This window comes from Myotis daubentonii, chromosome 3 (genome assembly GCF_963259705.1).
Source record: "Myotis daubentonii chromosome 3, mMyoDau2.1, whole genome shotgun sequence".
NCBI lineage: Eukaryota > Metazoa > Chordata > Mammalia > Chiroptera > Vespertilionidae > Myotis > Myotis daubentonii.
Genome location: NC_081842.1, coordinates 81,801,203 through 81,823,097, shown reverse-complemented (window position 1 = coordinate 81,823,097; position 21,895 = coordinate 81,801,203). Strand labels below are relative to the sequence as shown.

The window sequence follows — 21,895 nt, the reverse complement described above, 5'->3', positions numbered from 1 at the left end:
TTGACCAGAATCGAACCTGGGACCTTTCAGTCCGCAGGCCGACGCTCTATCCACTGAGCCAAACCGGTTCCGGCAAACGTCCTTTTTAAAAAGACACTACAAATACATGTATTTTCTCAAGGATACTTACCCTGCTAATAGTATCTAATAGTTAATTTTAGTTCTAGCTGTTGCTACAATAAATGGCTAAGAAGACAAGCAAATGGGCCTCTCTGATTCCTTTAGCCAGGTAGTCCCTTAGCCCTCTCTTTCACAGAAACATACATCAAAAAAATCATTCATCCATCACTCACGGTCTACCGGTCAGCCCTGGCAGTTTTCTATGTACAATATTATGTCATCTGCAAATAATGACAGTTTTACTTCCTCCTTTAAAATGTGGATGTCTTTTATGTTTTCTTGTCTGATTGCTATGGCTAGGACTTCCAGTAGTATGTTGAATAAGAATGGTGAAAGCAAACATCCCTATCTTGTTCATGTTCTTAGGGGAAATGGATTTAGTTTTTGCCCATTGAGTATGATGTTGGCTGTAGACTTGTCAGATATGGCCTTTATTAGGTTGAGGTATGATCCCTCCATTCCCACTTTACTGAGAGTTTTTATCAAAAAAGTGTGTTGGATTTTGTCTAATGCCTTTTCTGCATCAATTAAAATGATCATCTGATTTTTGTCTTGCAATCTGTTTATATGATGTATCACATTTATTGATTTGTGAATATTGTACCAGCCTTGCTTTCCTGGAATAATCCCACTTGGTCATGGTGTATGATCTCTTTAATATATTGCTGGATGTGATTTGCAAATATTTTGTTGAGGATTTTAGCATCTGTGTTCATCAGGGATTTTGGCCTGTAATTCTCTTTCTTTGTAATGTTTTTATCTGATTTTGGAATTAAGGTAATATTGGCCTCATAAAAAGAACTTAGACGTGTTTCTTCCTTTTTCATTTTTTGGAATAGTTTGAGGGGGATGGGTGTTAGTTTTCCTTTGAATGTTTGGGAAAACTACCCTGTGAAGCCATTCAGACTAGGGCTTTTGTAGTTACCAGCCTATTCAGTTTTCTGAATCTTCCTGATTTAGTTTTGGAAGATTGCATTTTTTAAGAATATGTCCAGGTTGTATAGTTTATTGAAATATAGTCATTCATAGTATTTTTTTTTACACGATTGTTTGTATTTCTGTGGGGTCAGTTGTGACTTCACCTCTTTCATTTCTGATTTTGTTTATTTGGGTACTCTCTCTTTTTTGTTGATGAGTCTGGCTAGAGGTTCATCAATCTTGTTTATCTTTTCAAAGAACCAGGTCTTGGAGGTTTTATTGATCTTATTTTTATTTTTTTTAGTCTCTATGTCATTTATTTCAGCTCTGATATTTATTATTTCCTTCCTTCTACTTTGGACTTTTCTTGTTGTTCTCTTTCTAATTCTTTAAGTTGTAGGGTTAGCTAGCTTATTCAAAGTTTTTTTGTTTTTGAGGTAGGCCTGTATTGCTATGAACTTCCCTCTCAGGACTGATTTCTCTGTGTCCCATAGATTTTGGGTTTTTGTGTGTTTATTTTTCTTTGTTTCCAGGGTGTTTTTTATTTCTTCCTTAGTCTATTTGTTTTTTTTTTTTAATTAAATCTTTATTGTTCAGATTATTACATTTGTTCCTCTTTTTTTTTTCCCTCCATAACTCCCCTCCTCCCAGTTCCCGCCCCACCCTCCGCCCTCACTCCCCACCCACTGTCCTCATCCATAGGTGCACGATATTTGTCCAGTCTCTTCCCACATCTCCCACACCCCTTTCCCCCCAAGAATAGTCAGTCCATTCCCTTTCTATGTCCCTGATTCTATTATAATCAACAGTTCATTCTGTTCATCAGATTATTTATTCACTTGATTCTTAGATTCACTTGTTGATAGATGCATATTTGTTGTTCATAATTTGTATCTTTACCTTTTTCTTCCTCTTCCTCTTCTTAAAGGATACCTTTCAGCATTTCATATAATCCTGGTTTGGTGGTGATGAACTCCTTTAGCTTTTCCTTATCTGTGAAGCTCTTTATGTGTCCTTCAATTCTGAATGATAGCTTTGCTGGATAAAGTAATCTTGGTTGTAGGTTCTTGGTATCCATCACTTTGAATATTTCTTGCCACTCCCTTCTGGCCTGCAAAGTTTCTGTTGAGAAATCAGCTGACAGTCGTATGGGTATTCCCTTGTAGGTAACTGAGTTACTTTCTCTTGCTGTTTTTAAGATTCTTTCTTTATCTTTTGCTCTTGGCATTTTAATTATGATGTGTCTTGGTGTGGTCCTCTTTGGATTCCTTTTGTTTGGGGTTCTCCGCGCTTCTTGGACCTGTAAGTCCATTTCTTTCACCAGGTGGGGGAAGTTTTCTGTCATTATTTCTTCAAATAGGTTTTCAATATCTTGCTCTCTCTCATCTTCTGGCACTCCTATAATTCTGATGTTGGTACGCTTGAAGCTGTCCCAGAGGCTCCTTACACTATCCTCGCATTTTTGGATTCTTTTTTCATTTTGCTTTTCCGGTTGGATGTTTTTTGCTTCCTCGCATTTCAAATCATTGACTTGATTCTTGCGCTTCTCTGGTCTGCTGTCGGGCGTCTGTATAATATTCGTTATTTCAGTCCGTGTATGCTTAATTTCTAGTTGGTTCCCCAATATAAGATCGAGGGTCTTATTAGTTTTCGTGTAGATCTCATTAAGTTTATCGGCAGCTTCTAAACAGTTCTTGAGAGACCTTAAAAGTGTGGTTCTGAACTCTATATCTTCCATTGACAATTTTGTCCTGTTTCTTTGTCTCCGCATTTTGTTATGCTTCCTTGGTGCACCCCCTAGTGGTCTTTGTTCGCAGTCTTATAGTTAAATCTTGATTGTTGTAGCTAATTCCAGGGAGGGTTTGACCTCCAGGCCAAGTGGCTATGAGAATCAGCTGTGTCAGCAGTGAGAGAACTTCTGTCCTCTAGGGAGGTGCTAATCTAGCCTTTGCCTGAGGCTATCTGGCAAATGCCCCTGTGCAGGGCTTGGGCGGGGCGGGTCGCACAGGATCAACAGGGTGGGCCGGAGAGAGCAGTTATGGCGGCTCTCAGTCCTGTCCCCAGGGGCTCTGCCTCTCTGAGTCCCAGCACCCACTGCAAAGCTGGGAGAGAAAGCTGCACTCGCTCTGACCAAAGCCAGACAGTCCCACTTCTCCCGTTTGAGTCTGGGTCCCTAAAGACTCGCCTGTATCTGGAGCTCAGAGTCTGCGACTCCCTCCCGATTGAAAACGCCAACCGCGCCCTCCGCCACCAGCCAGCTCCGCGCACTCCGCACCTCAGAATTTGACTTCAGCACTGCGCCTCCTCTGAGTGTCCGTGTGCGTTTCTCTTTCCTCCTAGTTGTAGGACTTCCACTCAGCCAGCGTTCCTGTGGTTCTGGGTGATGTCCCTTCCGTTTTTTGGTTTCACTTTTGAAGTAGTTGTTCAAAGCAGCAAACTCCGGCGTTAACCTATTCCGCCATCTTGGTTCTCCCCTTAGTCTATTTGGTAACCCATTCATGTTTAATAACATGCTACGTAGCTTCAATGTTGACACATTATTCTTAACTAAAGTGTGTAATTTACATTAGGGTTCACTCTTTGTGCTGTACATTATGTGGGTTTTGACATATGTCTAATGATATGTATTCACTATTACATCATTATTCAAAATAGTTTTACTGCCCTAAAAATCCCTCTGTGCTCTATCTAGTCATCTTTCCTTAATCCTAAGCCCTGGCAATTGCTAATCTATTTACAATTTCCATAGTTCTGCCTTTTCCAGAATGTCATATAGTTGGAATCATACATTCAGATTGGCTTCTTTCACTTAGCAATAAGTAGTTAAGTCTTATCCATGTCATTTCATGGCTTGAAAGCTCATTTCTTCTTATTGCTGAATAATGTTTCATCATATGGATGTACCACAATTTGTTTATCCATTTACTTATTGAGGTATGCTCAATATTAGCTCCACTTTTGTAAAACTAAAACATGGATTTTTTTTAAGATATGGAAAAACACACACCCTGCATATTTGGAGGTGAACCAATCCCCTTTGCAAGGGAAAAGTATGGGGAATAAAAATTCTCTTCAGAGCTGAAAAGTTAAAGCAGGACATGCAGAAACAGTAGGGCGTTGACTGGGAATCATTCCCATGTCCTTCCAAAAAGGACACTGTGGGCAAGTGTCTCAGGAATCTAAACAAACAGGCCCATGATCATTGTGAGACCCCCAAGGTGCATCAACTTTTTGTTAAAACACCTGTCCATCTGTTTTTCAGTGTGTCAAGAAGCTGTCTGGGAAGCCTTTAGGACTTTTTGGGATCGATTTCCTGGGCGTGAGGAATATCGTTACTGGATGAATTTATGTGAGGATGGAATCACAACTATATTTGAAATGGGCACAAATTTTAGTCAGTCTGTGGAACATAGAAGCTTAATTATGAAGGTAAGTATAGTAAAAAGGGAAGGAATTGCTGGACTATTGCAGGGGTTAGATATATAGCTAGGGCCTAAAGAAAGAGAGAACAGGTGGCAAATCCCTGCATCCGCTCTGATTTGTTGCATTAGGCTATTTTAATGAGCTGCCATGGGGCATGGCCTAGTCTTTGTAGCTCTAGCTCTGGCCATTATAATAAACATTATTAATTCAGTAAAAGTCTCAGCATTGTTTATAAATGTAAATATTTAAAATAGTACTCAGCAAAGATTTAGGCTAAGAACATAAATCTCTGAGAGTTATTAAATTCCTTAGCCTATATCACAAAGCCAGATGGGCTGGAGCTGAAATCCAGACCCAGTTCTCTTCTGAAATCCATGTTCTTTTCCTTAAACCATTGGGCCCTCCTTTCAGTCGTTACCAGTTTTACACATTTCAGTGGCTAATATGGAATAGGTGTTCAAGAAAACACACACACACACACACACACACACACACATATCAGCATTGTCCATCTCATTGTGTTCCTGATAAGGATCAACTGATAGAGCAGCAAATATTTGTGATGTAGAGTTATTACCATAACAACAGCCTCTTGTGATGTTACGTTGGTGCCAATTCAACGCCAATAGGAATCCAAAATTAGGGGTGCAGTGAAGAAGGAAACTTTATTCAGTGTAAAACAGCTCAACTGTGATAGAGCAAGGCTGTGAAAACAGTATGGCTGTGAGACTGCTTTGGGGCCAGGTGGCCCTGTGGTCAGACCCCTCTCTGATGAGACAGCTCTGCTCTGCTCCTCCCTAGTCTGCTCCAGCAAGAGATCTTCAGTGTTTCAGCTCAGCCTGGGAAATGCACTCTTCAGTGGAAAGGAAAAGTGTGCTCCCAGAGCCAGAGGGGAGCTGACTTATTTAGACAGAAGTCCCCACCCCTGGTCCTTGGTCCCTATTGGTCTGTCCTCATGCAAATCATTGCAGTTTGATTGGCCCAAAAGGCACTGTCCTGATTGGTTGGCAAAGAAGCTGATGGGGGGGGGGGGGAGGCGGGTATAGCTGCAGAGCTCTGATTGGATGGGGAAAGCTTCAGTCCTACTGGTTGAAATAGGATTTCAGGAACTCCTGGCTCAGATGGCAGAAACACAGTGAAGGCAGGCAGTTCAGTGCAGGCTTCTGCCTGAAGTGCAGTTTGCATGAGAGGCCCTGTGTAGAAATGGCTGCTGGGCTCTCTCTCTATACTAGTATATATTTTAAAATTTGAATCCAATTAGCCACCAGGAGCCTTTTTTAGTTGCTATCTTGTTTTTCAGGATCCACAATCAGAAAGTGTCTTTTATAAGTGGAAATTTTTGTAAGTTTAGTTTTAAAGACATGGGAAATATACTTTCAATAATTATTTAGTAGAACATGCAGACCAAGGGGGAAATGTGTTCCTTAGGCGGCATCTTAAATAACAAGTACAAATCAGCTAAATGAGAAGGAGTTTGGAATGGACATTCTAGGCAGAGAGGACAACATGGGCCAAGTGTTTGTAGAGAAGGACTTGGGCCAATATATCAGAAGTGACAGGAGATCAGACTGGGAAAAATGGATAACTTACAAGTTTGTATTTAACTCTCTAGATAATAGGAAACCATTGAAGGGTTTTAAGTAGGTGAGTCACAGAGGCTGATTTGACAGTTTTCCATTTTAAAAAAGGCCATTATAGTTTCTACATACTATAGGATGGAATAGAGGTTGGATGCTGCTTCAGTGCCCCAGGCCCAAGGGGACGTGGGTCCTAACTCGACCTTGAGATAAAGGAAGCACGAGAGACATGTGGGGAACAAGATTAGTCATGTCTAGTTTTTTTTGGATTAAAGTCATGGGTTGGTGAGAAAGGGAGAGGATGAAGCAGTGGTCCAAGAAGCCTCCCAGTTTCTAGCTTGGATGATTGAACGAGAACTCAAGCAGGGAAGCAACTTTGTAGATGGTGGGTGGAGGGAGAATGAGTCCACTCTCAAATGTGTTGATTTGAGCCATCTGTGAAATATGAATTACTTGAGATGTAGGTATGAAGATAGGGAGAGTGGTCAGGGTTATAAATATAGCTGAAGGAATCACCAGCTTTGAGGTGGTAATTAAAACCATGAGAGTGGCTGAGATTATTCTAGGAGAATCTGTAGAGTAAGAAGAGCAGTGAGTAATTTATAAGAGTTAGAGTAATAGTCTCCCCATTTTGCAGATGAGGAAATTGAGGTCTAACACCAGATTTGCCTCTATGGGCCTTGAAACTAGGTTTTCTGACTTCTAGTTACTGGTGTTCTTTTTATCATATTGGTCTCAAAAGAAAACCACTAACTTAGAGGAAGTTTGGAGACAATTTGCTTTGGAATGCAATAGAGACATAATTCTATAATTGATAGAATTTGTCTTTTTGTTTGAATTCTGGAGAAGCAGATTTGCCAGTTATTTTATCTACATGTTCATATTGTTCTAGGATGAGAGTTACTATACATATGTTAGATCACAAAATTCTTTGATTCTAAGTCCATGGAAGGTTAAGGTAAAACTCCACCAATCTCTGATTTATAGACGGTTTGGGAATGAGCAGCAGATAAAGCCTGTTAATTTCTGTCCACGAATGGAGAGCACAGGAACTTTTGGGCACATAAACAGAGACTGCACATAGGGGCGTTCTGTCACAAACAAACTTGGCATCAGTAGTACCTTGCTTCACCTATTTGTCTAATCAATGAGAACAATAACATAGATTCTATAATATTAAGGCATTAGACTCTCTGTGCCAAAGGTTTTATTTACAGCTTATTAACTGTCATTAACTTACTTAGGCTTTTCTTTTTCATCTTTGTTTTTCTTAGAAACTGGCGTACACAAAGGAAACTGTTAGCCGGTAAGTGTCTATTTTCCCCCCTAAGTTAATGTTTGGCAACAGAGGTGTATCATACTTACTCCAAGACTCACCCCAAATTTAATGGCCACTCTCTATTTTCTTGCCAGTTCTTGCAATGACCAGGCCTGTGGGTAAGTCCCAAATGCTTTTCCTCATTGGAGGCCACTCCCCTTCCCAGACCACCACCACAGCCACTGCTCTTGTTTGCTGTCTGACCTTACCAGGAGGCAGACTTGTTGTGTCTCTTGTGTGAAAAAATAGATTTCTGGAAATGAAATATGGAATGACCTACTGTTGTTGAGCCTTTCAGGCTAGTGATAAAATTGCCCTGAAATGGTGCACCTTAGTGGAGGCTAGTTTATTAAAGGATGGGTGGTGGTGTGGATCACTTTACTGGGGAATGATGATAATGATTTTGAAATATCGGAATAGCACAACCTTGATGACTCCTCTAGTGTTATGAATCTTGGCTTCATTGGTCTTTAGGTTTAGGGTTAAGGTCATTTCGGGCTCCTGAGCAGTAGCAGGAAAAATAGGTCATGGAAAGTGAGAGATTTTGAGCCTACCGGGGCTAAAGATTTCCACTTCTCTCCATACTCAGAATATCTAGATTATGCCAGCATATGGGTGAGTATTTAGCAAAGCACTGCTAGGGCATACAATCCAGGTCAGAGTCCAGAAGTTTGCCCCAAATGAAAGGGAAGGACATTGGAAAAACCACGTTGGTGAGTCAGTGTCCAGAGATCCAGTCTTGACAGCAGAGTCCTGGCAAAAGCACAGCTGGGGTGTACATGTGAGTAGTAGTGTGGTACACATACATTTCAAATCAAACATGAGTAAAGAGGAGGGAAGTAGGACTCTTTGTGGTCCCACTTATTCGTACAGCTAATGTTATCACTGAGTCTATGCTGGGGCCTGAGACTGAGCCCCTACTCAGATGTGGACCATGTGGTTTCCTGAGTGTGGACTCTTCATGGCCAAAAGGCAGAGCTCAGAGCTTCTTGTGATTGCCATTGCTACACACAGGCGGGGGCTAAATAGTCTGGTGAGTCCTGCCAGTGCCAGTAATCTTCATGGTTGTACCTGATAAAAATGATAGCATATTTTATAGATCTTATATGGCTAAGAAGTACTTAAATACTGACTAAATATGGCTCTTAACCTGAAGAAGTATTGAGGTTTTCATTGATTTCAGAGAGGAAGGGAGAAGGAGAGATAGAAACATCAATGATGAGAGAGAATCATTGATTGGCTGCCTTCTGCCTCTTGCACTCCCCTATGATCAGAATCGAACCATGACCTCCTGGTTCAGAGGTCAACACTCAATCACTGAGCCATACTGGCTGGGCTGCAATGTGTTGTTTTAAGCTTTCCCTACTGTCATCTGCCAAAGTATCTTTAAAAAAGCAAAAAAAAAAAAAAAAAAAAAAAAAAGCATTTCCCACCATACTCAGGACTTCACACCCATCTTACCTCTTAGAAATCTCTGCCTGTCATTGTTTCTCTCTTTCTCCCGAGTCTTCAACTTTCCCATTATTAACTCATCCCCATTAGTATTTAAACATGCTCAAGTCTCTGCCACGTGACCTATTTTACAAATGGCCTTCCCTCCAGCTCTTGTCTCCGTTACAACCAGACATCTTTAAAAAAAAAAAAAAAATCTCTGTTATTGAAAGTATTATATATGTCCACTTTTCCCCCTCTTTGACCCCCTCCAGCCTGCTCCCCTCCCCCAGGCCTTCACCGCCCTGTTGTCTGTGTCCATGGGTTATGCATATTTGCATACAAGGTCTTTCAACTAGACATCTTGAAGGCAGCTCCTCGTGGCTCCAGTCGCTGCTTAACCCTGCTATAGGGTCTTACCATATCCTCAATAACCAGTATAAAGCTCAGTTTAGGGCATGTGCTCATTAAATATTGGTTAAATGAATTACTGAATTTCTACCCAATCACCCAAGTTCATTATCAGACCTCTCAGTGTAAGACTGTTCTTTGGGATTTTTTGTTGTTGTTGGGTGTGTGTGTGTCGGGGGCTGGGGGGTGGGGGGAGTATCTCAATTACTTACATTTGTAGTTGAGAATGCCTATCATAGATCACAAAGGCAAATATACATTTTTTTAAAGCAAATGTTTTATTCTGTGTGGATGACACATGTCACTGCTTCAGTAACCCCTGTTTTCTCCTATATTGGTTTAGCACTTAGTACTTTTTGTAATGCTCTGCACATGATATTTTATTTAGTTTTCATCAATACCTTTGTGAAATAGGTAGGGCAGGAAGGTGGTTCTGTTTTGGAGATGAGTCTCAGAGCAACTGAGGTATTTTTCCAAGTCATGCACAAAGTTAATTAATTATACATCTGGGACCAGCACCCAGGATTTCTGGCTCGGTGCCTTGAGTTCTGTTGTCACATGCTGATTACAATGAACAGATTTAAGAACAAAGCAAAGTATAGAAAACTGTCAGGGGGAGTAGTCATCTAGACAGGAGATTATGCTTGGCTTGTTTCACTACATTTTTACACTTCTGTTCCATGTGGCTGTGATATTTTCTGACATAATCCCACCTGAATTCCACTGACATGATTAGGCAGCAGCAGCGAGGAAGAAATGATGTGCTGGATGAGCTGAGGAAATGAGACCACAGGGGGTTGTTTGCTGTTGGTATTAAACTAAAGGTCTTAGCTGAACAACTTCGAATTTGTGGTTTGGCTTGGAAATGAAGAAGCATTTCTGTCTCCAAACTCAACATGACTCTGTGTTCTAGTTCTGTTGTGAGTGACACCTCAGCCGATCCCTTCAGGAGGCCTGCCTGATGAGAACCTGTGAAAGGGTTCTTGTTAAGTGTTCTTTACTGTCTTTTGAAAACAGAGGGGGAGGGGGAGGGATTAGTGTTGGAGTGTTAGGCAGATAATTTCAATTATGGAGAGTTGTCTACTTATCATCATTAAACCAATGTTATTTTGAATTCAGTAATTTTTCTGAAGTAAGCACACTTCTCCATCGGATTGCTTACGTAGAGAATTAGCATAAATCTGATTTTGATGTGGAGGACAATTTGCCCAACTCCAGGTGAGGTCTGGTTTCACTGTTGTCATCCCAACGTCCTGTTCTAATTACTGTGCTGTGCTTTGGCTGCTTTGCCTTACTCTGACCTCTTTGCTCTTTATACCCGGTGGCTTATGGCTCTCCAGCTCTGACTGGGTTTCCCTTCCTTTTTCTGGGGCCATATACTCTTTGACTTTTAGGTTGTTTAGTTTATCTATTTTTGTTATTTTTTATTTATTTATTTTAGGTTGTTTAGTTTAGGTAGGCCACTGACGTTAAGATAAGGTGAAACCATGTTGGTTGCCCTTCTAGAGAATATGGGCCACGTGAAGGCCGTGTTGTAAGGAATTAAGGTGGGTAAGAGTGAGGTTTCTGGAACCAAATGGGTCTATTTTACATTACAGCTCTTCCCCTGGCCAACTTTGTCACCTGAGCAAATTCTTAACCACTTCTAGCATTAGTTTCCTCATCTGTATAAATGGGGATACTAATATCTTCCTCTTAAGATTGTTGCGAGTTAACTAAGATAAACTACTTAGCACAGTGCTTGACCTGTAATGAGGGCTTAGGAAATTTAGTTGTAATCATTCTTGCTGTTATTATTGTTGAAAAGGGAACTGGATACAGTTAGAAAGTTTAGGTGTGGCTTTGGGTTATATTGCATTATTTGGTGACCCTGGGAAAATGGCTTTACCCATGTGGGCCTCATTTTTTCATGTATCAGGTGAGGGTATGGGAAGGGTTCTGCCTTGTGGACAATTGATAGACCCTATTCAGAACTAATTATGTTAATGTTTATTTCAAATGCATCTGAATCTCATTTTTTTTAAGCTCTACCTCCTGTAACCCAAGAAGACTCTTAAAAAAATTTTTTTTATTGATTTTTAGAGAGAGAGGAAAGAAAAGGGAGAGAAAAACATCAATGTTAAAGTGAAACATCAATTGGCTGCCTACTGCACGTCCCCTACTGGGGATTGAGCCCACAACCTGGCATGTACCCTGACTGGAAATCAAACCGGCAACCTTTTAATACACAGGATGACACCCAACCAACTGAACCACACCAATATGAGTGCAAAAAGCCTTTTGCCCACTAGTGTGGCTCATTGGTTGAGCGTCAACCTATGAACCAGGAGTACTCAGTCTGGGCACATGCTTGGGTTGTGGGCTCGATCCCAAGTAGGGGGCATGCAAGAGGCTGACGATTTTCATCATTGATGTTTCTATCTCTCTCTCCCTCTCCCATCTTCTCTCTGAAATCAATAAAAGGAAAGGAAAAAAATAAAGAAGCTTCTTGATGTTTACTCAGCTCATCACACATCATAATGACTTATCCAGATGTCATATTCCTTTAGATCAGCGGTTCTCAACCTGTGGGTCGCGACCCCTTTGGTGGTCGAACGACTCTTTCACAGGGGTTGCCTAAGACCATCCTGCATATCAGATATTTACATTACGATTCATAACAGTAGCAACATTACAGTTAAGAAGTAGCAACGAAAATAATTTTATGGTTGGGTCACAACATGAGGAACTGTACTTAAAGGGCCAAAAGGTTGAGAACCACTGCTTTAGATCCTTCTAGATGACAGCTCACTTAGTAAGCATTGTCCTACAAATGCGCTATGAATAACTGATAGTGATAGGTTGGGTGTAATAGTTTAAAATATTATTTTTTTAGATAGTATTTTTAAAAGCCAGAAGAATCATGCTTTTTGTTGTTGTTGTTGTTTTGCTTTGTTTTAATCTGTGTTTCTCAAATTTTCTACTGAAGCCTGAAAGTTTAGGGATTGTAGCCCTTGTTGACTCCCCACTCCAGTTCCAGGCATGAAATGCCTTTGAATGATCATGTTTTATCTTAACATTTATTTAAACTTTATATAATCCATACTATAGCCACATTTAAAAAATATTAAAATATTTTAAATTATTTATCAGTTGTTACTTAGCTCTCCAACTGCCTATGCATCAAGTAAAATTGATGCCTGAAGATGTGTGCCATGTTTATCTGGTGGCTTTGAGTCCCCTCCCCACAATAAGCTAATTTGGAGCAGCAGGGCAATCCAAAGGAGTTGTTCTAAAGATGGGACTCATGGCATATTGGCAAGTCTGTGAGGGAAACATTTTTGACTGTGATTGAATTGCCTTAGGAGGCTGACTTGTGTAAAGTTGAATAGAGTTTTCAATTGCTATGAATTGAAAATTGGTGTTATCACCATCCAGCTCCTTTGAAAAAGGGTAATGAAATAGCCCATTACCTTAGAACATGCACACAAACTTTAAAGTTCTAAAACTTCCCCAAATTACTGTAATTTAATTTTTATATTTTTTGAGTATATAAATTTGGATTTGCAGAAACCTACTTTCTTTCCTTCAGAGTGGGGATCTCTGCTTTCAGTTGCGTGGAACAGCTGGGAGACCTAAAGCCTACTAGCAGTGTGGCCTACAGCAGCCATTTCTCCAAGCTTGACTTTCTTTATAGAAAGTGATTTTATGATTTCTACCATCTCTCAAATGAGATGGAAGTTGTGCTTATATGTTCCCCTTAGAAGCTAGTACTTTTCAGTCTGTACTAATTGTATTTATAATCATTTATTTGGTACCTGTTTTCTAGAAGACTGTAACTTTCATAGACAATGGGTGTTTTGTTAACAACTATATGACACATGCCTCCTACACTGTATTGCCAATAGTATTTATTTATTCATTCAAAAAGATCTATTTAAGCCCAGCTGGCGTGGCTCAATGGTTGAGCATTGACCTATGAACCAGAAGGTCATGGTTCGATTCCCGGTTGGGGCACATGTCTGGGTTGTGGGCTTGATCCCCAGTGTGGGGCTTGCAGGAGGCAGCCAATTAATGATTCTCTCTCATCTTTGATATTTCTATCTCTCTCTCCCTCTCCTTTCCTCTCAGAAATCAATAAAAATATATTAAAAAATCTATTTCATGTCTACTAAATAGCAGATACTATTTAGGCTGGAGATACAGCAAGAACATGGCAGAACAAGTCCTTGATCTCAAGGAGTTTAGATCCTTAAGGCAGTTCTTTCCCTGTGGTGATGGAAATGCTCTGTACTGTGCTGTCCAATCTGCAGCCATTAACCACATGGGACTATTGAGCACTTGAAATGTGATTAGTGTGAATGAGGAACTGAATTTTAAACTTTATTCAGTTTTAGTTAATTTAAATTGCCACATATGTTCAGTAACTACCATATTAGACAATGCCATCCTAGAAGATTAAGGGATTGGAGACAGAAATAAATAAATCCTATATAATAAAAGGGTAATATGACAATTGACCAAACGGCAGAACGACCAGAATGCCTGCGGCTCCTCACCCTGCCTGGCCCCACCCCTAAGTGGGTACCCCTACCCCGATCAGGGGTGGGGTAGGCCAGCAAACTGCCCCCCCCCCCGGCCCTTCATACCGCCCAGCCCTGCCCATGGCCCCTCACCCCAGCCAGCCTGCCCCCAATTGCCTGCATCAGGGCAGGCCGGCTGGACCCCACCAGTGCATGAATTCATGCACCAAGCCTCTAGTAGATAATAAATGACCAAAATAATTTCACAAAGTGATAAAAACTGAGAAGAAATAAAATGGAAGAGGGATGATATAATAAGTGGGTGAGTACTTTGTATAGCATGATTCTAATTGAGTAGGAATCAATAAATAGAAAATAAATTATGAAGATTATTTTTAAAAAAATATATTTTATTGATTTTTTTACAGAGAGGAAGGGAGAGGGATAGAGAGTTAAAAACATCGATGAGAGAGAAACATCGATCAGCTGCCTCCTGCACACACCCCACTGGGGATGTGCCCGCAACCCAGGTGCATGCCCTTGACCGGAATTGAACCTGGGACCCCTGAGTCCGCAGGCTGATGCTCTATCCACTGAGCCAAACTGGTTAGTAGGGCATGAAGACTATTTTTAAAAAACTTGTTATTCAGTACTTTGATTTGGAATCCTTGTTTGAAAATCTAATGAATTCCTGACCTGCCCAGTGTGGGTTGCGGGCTCAATCCCCCAGTAGGGGCTCGATCCCCAGCGGGGGCAATGTGAGGTGTGTGCAGACTTGTGCAGGAGGCAGTCAATTGATGTTTCTCTCTCTAAAAATCAATTAAAAAATTAAAAAAATGAAATATAGCTAATTCTTTTTTGGGAAAAGAAAGCACCACATAAGCCCTCACATTTCTATCATTTTATTAACCCCAAACATTTTTTCCCCCTAGCCCTGAGTTGTCATCTCTAGTTCCTGTTGGTGATACTTCAACATTGGAAGGTATGCTTTTGTGCCTTTACTTACTTTTCTTTGAAAATTATTTGTATTTAATACAATCTTGCAAGCAAACATTTTTCAGCTCACATTTAAAAAATACTGTGTTTCTCTCTCTCTCTCTCTCTCTATATATATATGTTGTTCAAGAGCCTCAAGAAAAAGTAATTAAAACATTTATTTCATGGCATTATGTTGTGGGTACTTACAAACCTTTAGTTATTGAGTATGATACAAATCAGAAAACTGCTTAAAACAAATGTACGACCTAAAGAATTACTGTAAGGCAAACACTCTAACCACTGCTCATGCAACAGGGAGGACATTCCTGGGCCCAGAATTTGTCATTTGTCTTGTAGAGTTTCCCAGAGTAAGGAGTTTTCTGGCTGCATTCTGCCATGTACTTTAACATGTTCCTCTGGCCTCTCTATTTCCTGTCAATTGATAGTTCCTTTCTTTATTAATTTTTTAAAAGCTTCTCTTTATTGGAAATTTCAAACATACACAAAAATTAGGATAGCACAAGGCCCAGCTTCAACAGTGATCAATTCATGCTTAGTCTCCAACCTTCACCCACCTCCCTCTGTGGTAGTATCACTTCCACAGTGTCTGTCCCCTTTCCTAGAGAGCTCTTCAAGGACAGGGACTTTGTCTGAATCCCTAGCATCTTGCATAGAGCCTGACATGTACTAGGTGTTCAGTAAATGCTTGTTGAATGAATGAATGAATCATAATAATTTCTTATCCTGGGAAGACTCTATGCAAATATGTCTTAAGGTTAGAATGCACAGAATTTCCAAAGTGAAAAAGCAAATGACTTATGGAAATGGTTTAGAGGTCAGTTCCTTATTTCCTGATATGGGTTCGGACTTGGTCAGGGACTGGATTCATGCACATGTTTTTCTTTTTCCATTAGGTGCTGCCCTCAGAATTCCATATCCAGGGGTGACCTCCTCTGCAGGTACCTCAGAGAGCGGCTTGGGGAGACCAGAGGAGAGTGTGAGTGACGCTCTGTTTTGTTTAGTTTATAACATGGAGAACAGGGGTTAGGGGAGGTTATTATGCCATTGTCAGAGTACACAGGACTTCTGTGGTTCCCTTGATGGAAATGTTTTGGGTTCTAAAACCAGTGCATTAAAAAGATTCCTTGGAGAGTCAAGTAAAACTGCTTTTGGCGAGAGAGGGCTTCAACTTGTAAATGAGATGGCTCGGGATCTGGGGAACTGTCCGTGGTAAGCCCACTCACCGTCTCCTGTGGGCTACAGGACATAATTTACTATGGGGACATTTGCCTATATTCTTCTATCCCTAAATCAGTCAGGACTTAGCTTCCTTTTCTTCAGAGTGAAAGGATATAGATTTTATGTCATTAAAAAATCTAGAAGCAGCCCTGGCTGGTTTGGCTCAGTGGATAGAGTGTCAGCCTTCGGACTAAAGGTTCTCAGGTTCGATTCCAGTCAGGGGCACATGCCTAGGTTGTAGGCTTGATCCCATTGTGGGGTGTGCAGGAGGCAGCTGATCAATGATTCTCTCTCATCATTGATGTTTCTATTTCTCCCTCTCCCTTCCTCTCTGAAATCAATACAAATATACTTTAAGCCATGACCGGTTTGGCTCAGTGGATAGAGCGTCGGCCTGTGGACTCAAGGGTCCCAGGTTCGATTCCGGTCAAGGGCATGTACCTCGGTTGCGGGCACATCCCCAGTGGGGGATGTTCAGGAGGCAGCTGATCGATGTTTCTCTCTCATCGATGTTTCTAACTCTCTATCCCTCTCCCTTCCTCTCTGTAAAAAATCAATAAAATATATTTTAAAAAAATATACTTTAAAAAAATCTAGAAGCACCATTCTTTTCACATACATCATTATTAATAGTAACTTGGCCACTGTACAACATTAAGTTGATTTTTTTTTTTTTACCACATTCAGATTCTTTAAAAAGTACACACTGCCCAGGAAGGTGGACATGTTGTATTAGAAATGTTGTTAAATATGTATTTTTAAATTTTGGGGGTTTATAAATTCTTGATTACTTATATAGCAAAGTCTGACTGAACATATTCACTAGAAAGGCGCAGTTTAGTTACCTTGCATCTTCTCTTCCTAAACTTCAACATTTTAACATATAAAATCAGAATAAATCACCCACTCTGCCCCACCAGCCTCCCTATAACTGAACAAGGCTGGTAGTAGATTGGGATGCCTGAGTTGATGCCCAAATCAGTACTTTTACCTTCAGTACCACTGTGTTCAAAGTTGATGGTGCTAAAAATATCACCACTTGAGAAATATTTGTGAATGAATGAATAAAAAGTGATACTGTAGTTCTGAACTTGAATCAGAATAATTATGATTTAGGTCTGGAATGTTTTATAGAACGAGATAAAATTTACTATAGTAGAAATGAAGGAATTGTGTATAATTAATTGGAATATTAATATCCCAAACAGAAAGGGTAATTTGAAGCCAATTTATAGAACAAAACACTATAGAAATACCTAACAAAAATTAGTCCAAAATAAAACCCAAGGTACAATTTTGCATTTCAGTTTTTCCTAATATATTTTTCCATCTACCATTTCAGCAATCATATACTTTTTCTATTTTGTTTGTAGTTACACTATAAGTTATAATGCGTGTTTATTCTATCAAAATTTAAATGTTTCAAAATCTTTGTCCTTATCCTGAGCAACATGGGAAGATTAGAATACTGTACCTCAAATGACCACCCTACTGATTTATATTCTATTTTTGTTCTTTTCCTCCCTCTACTTTAGTTTTCTCTCTTTTCACTCCTATAAGTTAGACTATACTATATTTTTTATATAGTAAAGTTTATTTTACATTTATATACACTGATAAATGATGTTTATCATTTTATTTTCTTAAAATTATTTTTTTTGCATTTTGCATTTTAGACATCTATTTGAGGCTAACTTTCCTTCTGATATATATGCTCCTGATATTACTTTAGTGAGAGTCTCTCACTGGTTCAATCTCAATTTTTGATCACCTGAAAATATCTTTATTATTCCCTTATTTTAGAAAAATATTTTAAATCTGTATTAAATTCTTGATTGAGGTATTTTTTTGAGGTCAAGGTTTATTTCACTATTTTCTAATTTTTATTGTTACAACTGGGAACTTACCAATCAGCTCAGTTGTTATTTGGGTTGTTTTTATCTACTTTTTTTTTGGAAGTCCTTTTGTTGTTGTTTTTTTTGCTTATTTTTTTAGGGATATTATATTCACATGGGTCTAAGAATTACAAATATAAGAGATAATTGGTCACATATTTAACCCTATCATCTTCCCAGTTTCCACTCTATACTACCCTTCTCCACACCCTATCAGGCAATTGCTTTTGTTATATTCTTGTGAATTATTCCAGATTTCATTTTTTAAAATATTGATTTCAGAGAGGAAGGGAAAGGGAGAGATAGAAACATCAATGATGAGAAAGAACCTTTGATCTGCTGCCTCCTGCATGTCCCCTACTGGGATCAAGTCCACAACCTGGGCATGTGCCCTGACCTGAAATCAAACCCTGAATTACTGATTCATAGGTCGACACACCAGCCAGGCTCCAGGCTTCTTAAAGGCACATGCAAGCAAATACAAGTCCTATTCTTCCCCACAGGGATTCTTTAACTTGAGAGTCGTGAAGACAACAAACAGGATTATTTTAAAAAGCAAAATATGCATTATTGAAATGAATTATATGTAGTTTATGATGCAATAAACTTAAGTATAAATATATATACAATGAACTACAAATAATACATTTAACTGCATGGGGATTCTCTTTTTTCAGGACATTGTGATCCCTTTGAAAGGAGCTCCCCTTTTAAAAATATTCCTTGTCTTCTCTCTCTCTCTCTCTCTCTCTCTCTCTCTCTCTCTATATATATATATATATATATATATATATATATATATATATATATATATATATATATACTAGTGGCCCGGTGCACGAAATTTGTGCACAGGGGAGGGTGTGTTCCTCAGCCTGGCCTGCACCCTCTCCAATTTGGGACCCCTCGAAGGATGTCCTACTGCCAGTTTACAGGGATCAGGGCTAAACCAGCAGTTGGACATCCCTCTCGCAATCCAGGACTGCTGGCTCCTAACCATTCACCTGCCTGCCTGCCTGCCTGATTGCCTCTAACCACTCTGCCTGCAGGCCTGCTTGCACCCAAATGCCCCCCGCCCCCCCGCCAGCCTGATCACCCCAAACTGCCCTCCCGTTGGCCTGCTTACCCCTACCTTCCCTCCCCACTGGCCTGCTCATCCCCAACTGTCCCCCTGCTGGCCTGCTCACTCCAAATTGCCCCCTGCTGTCCTGATCACCTCCAACTGACCCCCACTGATGGCCTGCTTGCCCCCAACTGGCCCCCCGCTGGTCTGCTTACCCCCAATGGCCCCGCCCCCAACCAGCCTGATCACCCACAACTGCTCTCCCCTCTTGGCCTCTAACCGCCTCTACCTTGGCCCCGCCACCATGGCTTTGTCCAGAAGAATATCTGGAAGGCCTCCCAGTCTAATTAGCATATTACTCTTTTATTAGTATAGATACATTTGTCTGTAAATATGATTATGATTGCAGATATGAGTAGGACCAGGTAAAATCTTGTAGAATGGGCCTTTTATTACAGATGGTTTGCCATGTATGCATTCTTTCTAAAGAAGTAAAAATTACTTTAAAAAATGTTTCAGGAAGACTTTGAGAAATTTACAGTATCTGCTTTTCTTCCAAGAAAGTTGTCACTTTTATTCCAGAGTGAGAATTATTTGTATGCTTTGTATGTCAGCATTGGGCCACTGTGACTGGGGGGCACTTAGCTTGACTTGAGAGTAATTATCTTGCTCACTGGTTGGGAGGGAGGGTGTGAGGCAGAGGAGATAAATACTTGGTTCTGGGTTATTCATAGATTGCTGACTTTCTGGATTGATTGTGCAAGCCCCTCCTTTTATTGATGTCCACCTTCTATTGACAGACATCTACCCTGGGAAAGAAATGAGATGAAACTCTCTTTCTTTTCATTGTAAAAAGCATTTGAATTCCTAAGGTGTGATATGGCCACCCAGCCATCCACAGTCAAGGTACACATTTTCATGGAGGATGTTCCCACTCTTGAATAAATTAAAACAATTTTTTTCTTTTAATTTAAACTTCCTTCTATAACTGTTTTCTTGTTACTTAAAAGCTAGTTGTTTTTTTTGAAACTACTTCCAAAGCTTTTCAAGCTGTATATGTCTTTGGAATGAATTTATAAATAAGAATTGAGCCTGGCCGGTATGACTCAGTGGTTTAGCATCGACCTATGAACCAGGAAGTCACAGTTTGATTCCAGGTCAGGCCACATGCCCAGGTTTTGGCCTGATCCCCAGTACGGGGTGTGTAGGAGGCAGCGGATCAATGATTCTCTCTCATTATTGATGTTTCTATCTCTCTCCCTCTCCCTTCCTCTCTGAATCAGTAAGAATATATTTTAAAGAGAGAGAGAGAGAAAACAGTATATATGTTTGTAAATAAGTAAACATGTATTTGATGCTCTTAGAAAGTCTTACTTTCTTTCATTAAAACTTGTGCAGTATAGGAAACTCCATAGATTCTCTTAATTTGAAGAAAATTAGAGGGAAAGGTACTAATTCAGAGTTCCTTGGGAAAATGTGTCACATATATTTTTTTATGTTTATTTTTTAAATAAAAAACTGAAATATTTTCTATTCAGAAAATATATTTGGATCTAAATATCTTCTATAATTTTAACCCTAAAATATCAATTTAAATATTTTAAAAATGGTTGGGATGTTTGTTTTTTAAAATAAGTTAAGTTACTGGAGTTCTACATGTTACTGGATTACCTGGGGTAATTTTCTGATTAGAAAATTAAGAATTATAGTCAGAGGGGAGGACATGAGAATTTTTAAAGAACATATTCAATTTACTTTAGAAGCTGAGCCTCTCTTATCATGTGACTTGTTTTGTATGTTTGTTAAACTATATTATCACATAAGCATTGCTGCTATTGGGACAAACAGTGACAGTTGATTCGGGTCATTTGAATGTCCACTGTCTGTTTTAATTTGTATGTTCGTTTTGACTCTGTCATATGCTCAAACTTCAGTAGAAGTCATGAGAACCTATTATTTTTGCCTGTTCCCTCCTTTACGTTGGAAATATTCTTTTTTACTCAGAGGTACCTTAACTTTGATGTAAGGGATTGTTTCCGTTTCCAACTGTTTTCTTCCTTGCCAAGTAAGAGAGTTGTTGTGAACTGTTCAGTGATGCCTTCCCCAGGATATTTGCAGATGTGGTTGAGAAAAGTCATTTCATCCCCGACCTTTGCACGTCAGGTGCTGGGGTGCTGGGGTGCCGCCTCACCTGCGCCCTGGCTCTCTCTCCCTCCGATCACCGTGGTGACCACTGGGCCGCAGGCCGGGTGGCACCCCCCGCCCCTCCCCCCCCTTGCCTGCTGCCTGGGTTTCTGATCACTGTTCTTCCATCCTTCCCCTTTCGCCTCCCATCATTGTGCCTACATATGCAAATTAACTGCCATCTTTGTTGGCAGTTAATTTGCATATCACCCTAATTAGCCAATGGGAAGCATAGCAGAGGTATGGTTAATTACCCTTTTTGTCTTTTATTAGGTAGGATATATGTATGTATGTGTGTGTGTATATATATACACACACATATATATATACACATATATACATGTGTGTGTGTATATATATATATATATATATATATATATATATATATATATATCACAAGAGATAACAGCTGAGAATTTCTCAGAATGTATGATAGACATAAAGCCTTACAATAAGGAAATACAACAAATCCAAAGCAAAATAAGTAAACATAAATATACATCTATATCCATTTTTGTAAAACTGCAAAATCCCTAATTCTGTATATCCCATATACTATATATATGTAAAATACTATACAGTATTTGGGATTCCGCAGTTTCACAAAAATGGTTATAAAAGAAATTCTCAGCTGTTATCCCTTATGATTATATATGTCTGACCTCATTTTATTTCTCATGTTTATTTCTCTAATAACTTTAATTTCTTCATCTTTCTGTTTTGCTTTCAAATATGTCTTTCAGTTCATTAATTCTCCCTTCAACTTAGTCTAATTTGTTTCAAACTGTCTATAGAGCTTTTAGAATCCTTACTTTATGTGAGAGTCTTTGGTCTGA

General features: G+C 39.7%; 1 protein-coding gene across 1 annotated transcript in view; it reads left to right on the top strand.

The window, feature by feature from the left end:
• The window catches only part of IMPG2 (interphotoreceptor matrix proteoglycan 2), a 99,463-nt gene that overhangs the window by 25,751 nt on the left and 51,817 nt on the right, over positions 1–21,895 (top strand). The window contains exons 3-6 of the mRNA XM_059688007.1: positions 4,301–4,467; positions 7,313–7,344; positions 14,633–14,682; positions 15,593–15,675. Coding sequence (XP_059543990.1) covers positions 4,301–4,467; positions 7,313–7,344; positions 14,633–14,682; positions 15,593–15,675 — 332 coding nt within the window. The remainder of the gene's footprint in view (positions 1–4,300; positions 4,468–7,312; positions 7,345–14,632; positions 14,683–15,592; positions 15,676–21,895) is intronic.